Here is a 13,186-nt window from a genome sequence, read left to right as displayed (position 1 = left end):
AACATTCTCAGCAAACTAACACAGGAACAGAAAACCAAACACTGCATGTTCTCACTCATAAGTGGGAGTTGAACAATGAGAACACATGGACACAGGGAGGGAAATATCACACAACAGAGCCTGTCAGGGGTTGGGGGGCTAGGGGAGGGATAGCATTAAGAGAAATACCTAATGTAGATGACGGGTTGATGGGTGCAGCAAACCACTATGGCCCGTGTATACCTATGTAACAAACCTGCATGTTCTGCACATGTACCCCAGAACTTAAAGTATAATAAAAAATTTAAGAGAAGAAGAAGAAGAAGTAACCAGTTGTAAGGTCCTAAAGTTTTCCTAATGAAAACAGTACATCATGTTCATTTGCTACAGCTAGTTTGTCTGTAGAGCTTTCTTCTCATTTCCAGTGGGATCTGAGGGTTGATTCTTAGGAAAGAGTAGGGTGTTCAGACAGTCATGATCCAGATCTAGAAGGCACAAGGGTGCTCCTGTCTGCAGAGGGAAGGTATACAGCCACACAGGCAGAGCAAGAATTCACAGAAGATGTTGCTGCTGGACCATGTCAAGGGAGTTCGACCAACAAGCAAGGCTCTACCCATAGGTCTTTGGTGCTCAAGGTGGCAAGAGTAAGGCACAGCCTTGATGTGGAAAAGCTAGAGTTCAGAGAGGAAACCAAACACCACCCGTTAACATTTAGTCACAAGGTCATGTGAGCTGCTTACCTTTGACCCCCTCATTTCTCCTGGGAGCTAAATCTGTCATTATTCTTCTCCTGACCCCTCAGCTCACTATGTATGTGGTTTACACCAGATATTGTTTGTTATTGCTATTTACACAAATATCATTTTTGAAAAAAAATGAGAGTCTTAACAGCATGTGCTTCACATGCTCCATATTTGAAATATACTTTTAAATAAATTGAGTTCTGATTTGGGCATATTTTACATTCGGTTGTCTTTGGGATGTATCATATATGGATGGAAGCTGTAAAAGTGTATTTTATCTATTTTTTTGTCCATGTAGTTTTCTAAGTAGATTAGCTTTTATTTTAATCTGTTTCAACAAATGCTGAGCACAAACTGCATACTAGGTAATAAGAATACAAAGATAGCGAGACAATTCTAATCCTAAAAGTCATAAAATAGTGTTAGATAAGGTCAAGTTAAATCTACTACAACATGGTATGGTAAGGGTGGGACTAGTGGTATGTATAAGGCACTACACAGTGTAGAGAAAGGGATGATTTTTTAAAAAATTATTCTGTAAGGTAGATAAGAAATAAGAAATTACTACAAATGGAGGTGACTTTAGGCTTCATGAAAAATAAGGTAGATTCTCCCACTGCCCTTAATAGCAAAAATTATGTACTCTAATTTAAAATCGTATATATTTTATATCACTCCTCTTTCTCTTTCTCCTTTTTGTTCTAATAGTAAGCCCTTAATAGACCCTATTAACCCGTGGAACCATCTCTCATGTCTTAGTGATTTTTACAGTGACATGTGATTTTTGAGATTCATTCTTAAATCTCGTATGTGATTTCAAAATATTAGGTGATGCTTGTGCCAGAGGCACAGTTTATGAGATAGAGGAAGGGCTATGGAATTTCACCACTTGGGCTCAAATTCTGGTAGTGCTACTTTCTAAAAATGTACCTTTGGATACTTGATCTCCGTTTGCCTCATTAAATGTGAATTCTTATTGTTACTATTGTTATGTCAGCATTTCTGTGGAGAGCATTTATTGAGAGCATCTCATTAGTGGTAAATGAAAGAGTATATTTGTGTTTGCAGCACTTTGGCCTGTAGGTGGGAAAGAAAGAATATTTCTATAAGCTTCAGAAATGTGGAGCAATATATACCAAAGGCCACAAGTCTATTTATAACTCTTGCCATTATTTTCGCCCAAAGGTTCTTTAAGCATAAACCAAGATTATTTGAAATGTTCACATAGATTGTCATTTCTCCATTACTTACCTTATAGCGTTTTCTTTTTCAACTATCATCTTGTTAAACTTCTTTGTCTTTTTTTATGTTACTGATTTCCTATGTGATTATAAAGCAATTTTATCCCATGGATAAACTCTTCTGACTAAAGGAACACTTTTTATAGCATCGTTTTATGTAAGGAATACCAATGGATGAGTGAAGATCGTGCGTAGATGTGATTCTGAGCCTGAATTCCTCAGCTGTTTTTCACTGGGGCTTGGCACTCCCTCAGGGACACACCAGTGGCCCATGGTTAATGGCAGTATCTGGCACGGCCAAGCCTGGGTTGACATTCTGGTCTCACCCATGAGTACCTAGCTGGTATTGTGAGCTTGGGTAAACTGGTTAACCTCTCTATGCTGCAGTTTTCTCATTTTTAAAATGAAGCTGGTATGAGCATCGGCTTTGAAAGAATGTTGTAAGTGTTCTGGTTATGATGCTTATCAATCACTTAAAAGAGTAACTGGCATATATTTCAATATAGGTGAGCCATAATTTTTGTCCTTATTATCTTTATGTGGATCAATAACCTGACGAATGTCCTTTGTTTACCATGAATACCACAGGAAGACACGAATCCTGATTTCAGGAAATTTATTGCCCACTTAGGGTTTTATAATTTGCATATGTAAGACAAACATAAGGGCATGAATAATACCAGTATCAACTTGACGGAATATATAATAGAGTATATAAGGGCTGATAAAAGTTACAAGAAGCTGATTGGAGAGGGGTTAAGTGGGTGGGTTTTGACCCCCTCCTATCCCACAGGTTTTCAATAACTGTTTACTCCCAAATTCCAATTTCTTACCTTGTATCCATTTTTCAGTACTGCACATGTAGGACAAAAACTATTTAAAACAAATGAAAAATAAGCTTATAACCCGGAAGGGGAAGGGAGATTAGAATGAAACTTTTAAAATGTGTTTCTTATCTAGAACTAAAATACAAGATAGGATAGAGGAATGGTGCATTCATTCCTTCAACAGATACTTATTGAGCACCTATTATGTACGCTGCATTGTTCTAAGCTTTTCAGATAGATGAGTGACGAAATGGACAAAAATCTCTGCTGTCAAGGAGCTTACATTCTAATGGGGGAAATAAACAACATACTTGAAACTGGGCAAATTTCAAAAGAAAGAGGTTCAATGGACTCACAGTTCCACGTGGCTGCGGAGGCCTCACACTCATGGTGGAAGGTAAAAGGCACATCTCACATGGTGGCAGATGAGAAGAATGAGGAACCAAGTGAGAGGGGTTTCCCCTTATGAAACCACCAGATCTTGTGAGACTTATTCACTACCACAAGAACAGTATGGAGGAAAATGCCCCCATGATTCAGTTATCTCCCACTGGGTACCCCCCACAGCATGAGAGAATTATGGGAGCTACAATTCAAGAGGAGATTTGGGTGGGTACATAGACGTGATAATGGATGAAGGGGAGTAACCCGAGATGGTTGCCATGGATTCTAGCTTGTGTCCGCAAATCAATAGCTGTGTTAGGTGAGGTAAAGACCATAGGAGTGCTGGGGACAGCAAGGAGAGAATAATGACTTTGATTTTATATGTTGTGGTGGGCAAAATTATGACTTCCCAAATATGTTCTCCCACTCCTCACTACAACTGTATGGGACCTATGGTGTTGATAGCAGTTATGGTTGTAGTAGTGATAATGATAGTATACTAACAATGAGAATAGCCATTTACTAAAATTCCTGATCCATTTCTTTGTGTCAGGCACTTTGCTAAGGATTTTACATCCAATACCTAGTTTCATACCAGCCTTTGAGGCTGGTGGCCTATTTAGCCTATTAAAAGAAAAACTTCAGGCCGGGCATGGTGGCTCACGCCTGTAATCCCAGCACTTTGGGAGGCCGAGGCGGGTGGATCACAAGGTCAGGAGTTCGAGACCATCCTGGCCAATATGGTGAAACCCCGTCTCTACTAAAAATACAAAAATTAGCTGGTCACGGTGATGCGTGCCTGTAATCCCAGCTATTCGGGAGGCTGAGGCAGGAGAATCGCTTGAACCTGGGAGGCAGAGGTTACAGTGAGTCAAGATCATGCCACTGCAGTCCAGCCTGGTGACAGAATGAGACTCTGTCTCAAAAAAAAAAAAGGAAAACTTCAGACAAATTAAATTTAACAGAGTTTAATTGAACAAAGAACCAGTGGCAGTCCCTGAAACCAGGACAGGTTCAGTGAGAGTCTGGGGCTGCCATGCAGCTGGATAATGTTTACAGATAAAAAGGGAGTGATACTCAGAAAACAGAAGTGAGGTACAGAGAAAGCTGGATTCATTCCACCAAGGTGTTTGCCTTTTTTGAACAAGGTTTGAACAGTGTCCTCATGGTAAAGGCACAGAAGCCAGGGTGCCGTCAAAACTGACCCGTAAGTTAAGTATCGCTCATGAGCCTGTTATTAGTTATAGCATATGTTACACTCACTTTTATTTTACAAGCATGATAATGAGCTATATTTTCATTTTGTTTTTAGTTTGCTTTTTGTTTGTGCATTTTTAATGAGAGAATATACACAATTATGGAAAATGTCAAGATATAGTTTTAGATTTATAAGCAGGAACCAGAGCTCATTTCTGTGGTACACTTTCACATAATATGCCATTGGGTGGAAGGAGGTAAGTGCCCAGGATGGTTAGTGAAACTTCCTTAAAATTGATGAAGAGGTATATTTCATTTTTCAAAAGCTTTAATTCAGAATTTAAAGAAGTCTCTTCCTCAAGGATTTCCAAGTGCATTACTGAATACTATATGATATACTATGATAATTTAAAAGTTGGTTATACTTTATCCTAACATTTGACCCATCCAGACATTTGTAAATATTAACGTCTTTGATTAACTCTTGCTTGTGTGAGGAAGAGTAAATTTCACTGCAGCCAATTTGGATTTGTAAGAAACTCAAAAATGTAATGGTCTTCTGCATAAGATAATGTTTCAGAATTTTGGATTCATTGCACAATACATCAAATTCTGACAGGCAATTTTCAGAATTATCAATCATAAATCATTTTCAGACACCCAAATATAATTTTAACGTGCGAGATGTGTTTACAACATCATTTTGTATAGAAACTTGCCAGTTTTATCTAAGGAAACACTATGTTTGGAAATTTGTGCCATATTTTTAAAGTATAAGTTATGTCTCTCTTCACAAGGTTTTTAATGAGGCACTGTTTTTTCACACAAATGATCTAGGTTTCTGTAGATGCTGCCCATGGTTACAGTCCCCGGGCCATTGACATGAGCAATGTTACGCTATCTAGAGACCTGCATGTAAGTACTACTAACTTTTAAAAATAGTCTCCAAGTTTAATTTTTAAGAAGCATAATGTAATACTTTCCTGTGAAACATATTTCGCAGCATGGTTTGTTTGAATGTGGCGATCTATAATGGATCCACGGAATTTATAGATTATATACTCTAATTTTTTAATACTATCAAAATTGATAGCTGGGTGTGGTGGCACGTGCCTATAGTCCCAGCTACTTGGGAGGCTGAGGCAGGAGAATCGCTTGGACCTGGGAGGCAGAGGTTGCAGTGAGCCGAGATCGCACCACTGCACTCCAGCCTGAGTGACAGAGTGAGACTCCCTCTCAAAGAAAAAAGAAAAAAGTTGATACAACTTTTTCTAGGGTGTTTCAGCCATATAATATATTTTCCTTAAAGATAATAGCCATTTAAAAATCTCTATGTTAAATAGTTGTGTGTGAGAAGAGAGTAAATAGTTAATAATGCTCGGTGCAAGGGCCATCTTCTTTTAAGTTTTTCCGGAGAAATTGATTGCATTTGCTTGCTCCATTCATAGTCTCATCTGTTCTTTTTTGTCACCAAGGAATCTACTTTAAAATAGCAGATTTGAAAGTAAGATAAAATTGATTGCCTTGAGACATAAAGTTAATAGGTCAATATGGTGTTCAAATAACATATTAACATTGTTGGTAACTGTATTGTTCCAAGAGAAACAAGGACGTAAATATAAAATTGACATATTGTTGAATTGTTTGGTTTGCCATTTGTTATTGCTCCCATATGAATGTATTAAAATGACACAGTAAACTTGAAAATCAAATGTAAAAAGAATCTAGGAGGTAATCTTATCAAAACCCAAAAGGTCACGGAAAGATTAACTTGGCTAGTCTAAGATCTCTCACTTAGTTTGGAGAGAGATTGATTTAGAAATCCAATCTTTGACTGTCAATCTAACATTCTCCATGTTCAAGTTGAATAAGGTTTAGGTCATTTTTAAGGCTTTGGAAATTAAAACAAGAACTTGTAAATACAAATATTTTTTCCTGAAGTCCATAGCTATTTTGGTTTCATTATCGAATTAATGTCTTCAAACATTATGAATAACAATGACCATTCTCATCTGCTGTTTAGTTACTGTACAATATTGCAAATCCTTACAATTCTCTGGGATTCAGATTCTAAAGAAGAGCGTTTGATTATCTTTTAAACGTATCATAGCACTAATACTTTATGAGTTATTCCTTTAAGGTATCTAATATTACATATTAGAAAGCAATATTATCCTTTTTGACTTATTGAAATAATAAATATTTTTGTTCATTTAAGGCTATGGCAGAAATGATGGCTGAAAACTACCATAATATATGGGCAAAGAAAAAGAAAATGGAGTTGGAGTCCAAAGGTAATATTTTCTAAAAACGTTTATTAAAAAATAATCAGAGTTCAATTACATGAGTATATGGATGAAGTAGTCTTTTCAGCACAAGAGCTTATTATAACTTTTTAAAATTACAATGGTTTAAATGTGCCTATAACAGATTGAAGTTGGAAATGCTGTAATTTCCCAGTGGCTAGTATATATTTTCTTGTGTCTCAGAATTTTGACAGCTTTCTTTTACCCATTTTAGCTTACAGATTTCTATACTTCTCATCCTGATATCTGAGTTGCTCTATGAATGACTTAGACTTCCCTCCCTGACTGTCTTCCCCAATGTAAATATCTCCTATATCACCCCTTTTTATTTCCTATCTCAGCCTCTTTCGTCTAGTCCAGCTATGTTACTCTCTCTTACATGCTTCTGCTTGCACTTTTCCTGTTTTTTTATTCAAATACTAAATGAACTAATGTTCTCTTAGTTATTTCTCAAGTCTTTAAAAATTTATTTGCATAAATATTTTCTTCAATTCAATGTATGCTACACTGATGATATCTTTCAACATTATTTATTTGCCATTAGTCTATACACACATTGTTTATAATGTAGTGTGTGTGTGTGTGTGTGTGTGTGTGTGTGTGTGTGAGCATATGCACTGTCTTTAATGACTTCCTATATGGTTTTCTTTCCCCCAATAGGAATATATTATTTTCGAGCTCAGGGCCACAACATTTATTGCTTTTGTAATCCTTATTGTATAGTTATAGGTGCCAATAAATCTTCTACTTTTTATTTATTTGACTAGGTAAAAATGTAGAGGGGGAGAAGATTTTGAAGTGGGGATATTTCGTGGTGAAAGGTAAAGCTGTGATATGAAAGGATGGTACCTGGAACCAAGCACTAGGAAACAGAGTAACACAAATTAGGAATGGTCACAGAGAGGAAAAGAGAAGATTCCACATTTTTAATTGCCTATTTCAAAACGCTGCTCAAGGATAATATGCCTGTATTCTAAAACCACCCCATAAATGTTTGTTAAATGAATGATTAATTCATTGTTTGGCTCATGGATGCATGGATGAATGGATGGATGGCAAATGAGTCATAGAGTTTTGTTTCGTGAAATTCTTGACAGGGCATTGCCCACATAACTGGTAAACAAAATCACTGCTTATTACATGAAAAAATATCTGTTCCTTTTTTTAAACTATGTTTCAGTCACTGTGGTAGAGTTAAATTAAAAATAATAAGCAGCTATCTTATTACAAGTTGATTATCCCTTATCCAAAATGTTTGGAACCAAAACTGTTTGAAAGTTGAGATTTTTTTCAGATTTTTTAAATATTTGCATATACTTACTGGTTCAGCATCCCAATTCTCAAATCCAAAATCTTAAATGCTCCAATAAGTGTTTCCTTTGAGCATCATGTAGACATTCAAAAAGTTTCTGATTTTGGAACATTTGGATTTCAGATTTTTAGATTAGACCTACTCAACCTATATGTTTTTCTAAATAAGCACGATAGAAAATCATCATTATTTAAATTTCTGAGTCAGATCGATATTTTCTTTAAGTCATACCACTCGTAAATGGCACATCCATACTTCTGCATACAACTTGTACTGGCTCAAATTTATATTCTGTAGTTGGGAAACTAACCTAGTTGCAGCAGACTAAGTGGTGAGGTGGGGGAAATTAGTCCTCTTTAATTTCCTCGCAGTCTTTAATTCTCTTACTGCACGTGTGGATCTCATTTTAAAAGAGGAACTAGTTTAGAACCAAAATGGCAGACCAGTGGGAAAGGTGTTGAAATATACAGTCTGGATCCTGGCTTTTAGGTTATTGAGATTAGCAAACCAGAGAAATGAGTCTTGGGCATAGAAGATAGGTTACAGACTGTGGCCAGTTTCAGAGCAGAAACGACATGTGTCTTTTTTTCAAAGTTGTTTTCTCACTCAGAGACATTAAGAGTGGGGAGGATCCTTATAGCCAACAGTCGTGGGCAGTTGCATCCTGCCAGCTCTACTCCCACTGCTGATAAGAGGTAGGTGGGAGGAATCCGTCACCACCCGATGTCTTGGTGCCTGGGTGTGTGTGTGTGTGTGTGTGTGTGTGTGTGTGTGTGTGTGTGTGTGTGTGTGAGAGAGAGAGAGAGAGAAATAGAAATGAGAAGTCAGAAACACTAAAATAATCAGGGCCAAAGCTGCACAGTTTTGTTTTCACCCGTTCTCTTCTCTTTTATCATCCCTGCATCTGTGCAGAGAAGATGAATCTGCTTTAGGAAAATCAGGAGAAAAATGCCTCTTTTGCTTGCCTTAGTCATCTGATCCTCAGTGCTCTTTTGGAATCTAGAAAAGTCTGAGGGAAAATCAGATGCCATAAGGAGTTAATAGAAATAAAGGAGTGTAGATCCAAAAAGTATGATCTAGTGCTCCCAAATTAGTAAAAAATGTTATTTTCCCACTACCACTTCAAGTATTTTGTACCATGGTCATCTGCTGTTAAGCCACAGACAGCCCACTGGTGTCAAGCATTTTTTTACCCTTTAGTATGAATGGGTTCATGAGTCCGTGCTGGTATGTTTGGTAATATCCTCAGAATTACCGCTCATTCATTTACCTCTCCATGTAGCTGATTTCCTTCAGCACAACATGTCTACACCCATATCATAAATGGGAACGTTGAGGGTGGAGGAGCAATGTAAGTGTCCGTGGTCACACTGCTAGTTAGAGGCACAGTGCTAGTTCAGTCACCTGGCAGGCTTTCAGATCCCTTCGCCATCTAGTTCAATGAAGGTCGAATGGGGTGAAAAGAATTTCAGAGTTAGTGGGTACTTTGCATTCTTAGGATTTTTAAATTATAGACCTCTTTAAAGCATCTTTCTCTTTCTCTCCCCAGTTCCCCCACAATAACTTATTGGTATGTGGCCCCAAAATCACTGATTACAAATTAAGTTGCCAAATTAATAGCATTCTCTAGGACTAAATGCAGTGATGGAGTTCAAACCAGGTGATGGTTGATTAAATTAGGGTGATGGAATTCGATGCTTGATTTTAAAAAGATTTTTGCTTTTATTTTTAATTGGTGCATAATTGTCTATATGAGGTACAGTGGATATTTGCATACATGTATACAATGTGTAATGATCAAATCAGGGTAATTAGCCTATCCATCACCTCAAACATTTATATTTCTTTGTGTTGGGAGCGTTCAAAAACTGCTCTTGTAGCTATTTGAAAATATATAATAAATTGTTGTTAATTATAGTATCCTTACAAAGTGTCCTGTTTAATTATATCTTTGATTAGGACAAAAGTCAAATTTGGTTTCTACTAAACTTAGTAACATATTCTATACCCTCTGCTGTTCACAAGTGTTTGTTATTATTGTCTTCTGACAACTGTTTGTGCTTGATATTATTAATATACTGTGAAGTACCTGAATTCCTTACTATGGTTAGTATTTGTTAGCTTGGTAGTTCTTGACCACCACCTTGCATGTATGAGAGCACAGTGTCACCTAATGGTATTAAAGTTCAGTGGGCGATTGCATGTCTGTAGATGGCACTCTCAGTCAAAGCCAGCACTAGGGAAGCAGACATTTCCTCCTTTGCTTGCTTATTTATTGTGTAGGGCTAATCCAACATTTGTGATTGTTGCAGTAGCTCCTGGCTAAACTATATTGGAAACTGATTTCATAGGGTTATGTTGTTACAATTCGAACAATATTTATTCTCAATTATTCTTCCTGGAATTCCCTTAGCAGTTGTATTTCAGGGTAGTTCAGCCTCCCACACAATATATATTACCATACATGTTTTACGAATGTTAAATGTGAGGTATACCATGCTATTCAGTTTGCTGCTGTTTTAATAGCGTTCTTTGTATCAGATCTTTACATCTGAAATAAACAGTTTAATTTTTTATAATTTTTGCAAAATTTTAACCAACATTTTTACATAGTTTATAATTTTAGAAAGGTTTTTCTCCTTATTAGTTTTTTAAAATTTACATATTTTCTAGAATTTTTAAATCTGGAAGAAAGACTACTTTTAGTAAGTATTATCAGGATAAGTATACTAGAAATCTAGACTCTTGCTAAAATGTACTTGCCCACATGGTTTAAAGTCAAGTATTAGACACTTAAGAGTGATCCACTTTTAATGTAGCACATCTACATATGGTTTTGTATATTTATAAATAATGTGACTGTGAAGTACTCTCTGATCTGAGAGATATAATAAAAATTCCATATTTAAGACTTTTTCTCTTCTCTCTGTGGGGCAGCAAATGCAGCATAATCCCTGAAACATGCTTTATAACTTTTCTAAATCCAGCTAAGTATGATTTAGCATTTATTTCCACTCTCCACATTCAGAATGGCTTTGAACAGAGAAGAGAATACAGCTGCTTCCTCTCATTGGCTAGTGCAGATATTATTGTCACTTAGTATTACAAATGCATGCATGTTCATGTTTTAACTGCCTCTTAGAAGGCATATGCACAGTCTTTCTTTGAGTAGTTTTTCTGAATTAATTGAAACATTAAAGGCAGTAGAGGCAGAAGAGTCTTATATGCTGTATGTATTATTACAGGATAGGAAAAGTTTTATAGTGTGGTCCAATTATTTATCTGTGTCTCATCTCAGATTCTTTTCAAATTACTATGCCGTGTTCTTGTCCTGACATACTCTTAGGAGGAGGAAACCATCCTCTGCTGGTGCCCTATGATACACTGACAGCCAAAGAGAAAGCCAAGGATAGAGAAAAAGCACAGGACATCCTCAAGTTCTTGCAGATCAATGGATATGCTGTGTCCAGGTAAAAGTACGCATACCCTAAGTACACACTCTTTTCATAAGAGTGAATATTTAAATATCTCCATCATATTTAAAGCTGAAAATGAATTCAATGATCTGTTTACACTTTTGAGGTACTGTTTAATATGTTTAAAATACACACATCAGAAACATTAACACCCCTAGCTGTGTACCACATAACTGAGTTCCTTTTGCTACGTATATTAAATCACCATCCATCATTTAGGCAAAATCCCCATGCAAAAAATCACACTCTGTCTTTGTAAATGCAACACTTCGTTGCATAGTAAGAGAGTTATTCACTGAAGCTTTATATCATATGCAAAATATTCTTTATAGGTTAAATCTTACTTTTTCTTTGAGCTACAATAACATTAGATAAACTTCAAAATTTATATATATATAAACATATATGTATATATATACACATATATATATACACACACACACAATTTTACCTTCTAAGAGGCTTTGTACAAATTGCTTTCCATTTTCATTTTTGCTGTTCCAGAGGATTTAAGGACCTGGAACTGGACACGCCTTCTATTGAGAAACGATTTGCCTATAGTTTCCTCCAACAACTCATTCGCTATGTGGATGAAGCCCATCAATATATCCTGGAGTTTGGTAGGTACCATAGTCCCATTGCTAGTAGCCCAGTGTTTGTTGTTTTTAATGTTTACAACATCAGGATATAGAACAACACAGGCTGCTGAGCTATTTGTGATGGTATAAACCCATCTATTCATCCTACTACTAAGTAGAGTTCAACAGTCAATGGATGGACAAGTTCTTGGGGAGTGGGTAAAGTCTGTGAACTTTTAAAAATCTAACATATAAGTTATTCTCCTTATAATGTTTATTAGCATTTATTTTTTTTCATTTTGAAAGATACATTGGAAGGACATCAGAATTTTAAGGCAGAGTTAAATCTTGCCTGTGAAATCAATTGCTCTACTCATAAGAAAAACTTCCAAAACTATGGATTTTCAAAATTTCTAAACACTGTAGAGGCCTTGAGTTTAGCCTTTGCAGGGAAACACGTTAATACTACAGTAACTGCAGTAGAGGATACTTTATTATTGCTCTTAGGGTACAATGAAAGACCTCTTCCCTGGCTGGCCCAGTGCTGTCTCAAAATTTTTAAAACCTCATTCTTTAAGTCTTAGACTCAGCACAGATGATGAAAGCAGCTTCCGGTCACTTCTGTTATTTTGTGGTCCTCCCACATTGTTGAAATAAAACTCGACTTGTTAATTGCTTACCTTAATGTCAGAGCACCTTCCAGCCACTGCGTAGTAATACGATGTAAGGAATTCCAGTTTGTTCCCTTTTGAAAATAGTGTGCGTTTCTGGTGGTTATTCATTTATTTTTCATTTTTGTTCTCGAGGTTTTCTCTTTGTTTTTAACACTCACTCCTTTTGTCGTTCAACACCTTTCCTCTGAGACCATTCATCTTGGATCCCTTAGCTGCTGTTTGTCTTAGGATGTAAATCTAGTTTCTGCCATAGCATCAGATTAAAGTTTGTAGAAATTAGAGCTCTGGTATTGTCTTCTTTCTGGCCTCTTGTATCCTAAATGTGATTAAAGATTTTCCAATTGAGCATCATTCTCATAAACAATTGACTTCTCTTTCAACCTGCCTCTACAGTTCAAATACTATATTATTGCTCTCTTCGAGCCCTTCTTTTTCTTAAAAGCTTACACTACAAGCTAATTTATAATCT

The 13,186-nt window shown here is 36.4% G+C and overlaps 1 protein-coding gene across 1 annotated transcript in view; it reads left to right on the top strand.

Moving 5' to 3' along the window:
* RYR2 (ryanodine receptor 2) overlaps nucleotides 1-13,186 on the top strand; it is a 786,704-nt gene that overhangs the window by 617,019 nt on the left and 156,499 nt on the right. Inside the window, exons 55-58 of the mRNA XM_054561059.1 lie at nucleotides 5,209-5,286; nucleotides 6,590-6,665; nucleotides 11,336-11,459; nucleotides 11,970-12,085. Coding sequence (XP_054417034.1) covers nucleotides 5,209-5,286; nucleotides 6,590-6,665; nucleotides 11,336-11,459; nucleotides 11,970-12,085 — 394 coding nt within the window. The remainder of the gene's footprint in view (nucleotides 1-5,208; nucleotides 5,287-6,589; nucleotides 6,666-11,335; nucleotides 11,460-11,969; nucleotides 12,086-13,186) is intronic.

This window comes from Pongo abelii, chromosome 1, assembly GCF_028885655.2.
Source record: "Pongo abelii isolate AG06213 chromosome 1, NHGRI_mPonAbe1-v2.0_pri, whole genome shotgun sequence".
In the NCBI taxonomy this organism is placed as follows: domain Eukaryota; kingdom Metazoa; phylum Chordata; class Mammalia; order Primates; family Hominidae; genus Pongo; species Pongo abelii.
This window is presented reverse-complemented; position numbering and strand designations above follow the sequence as displayed.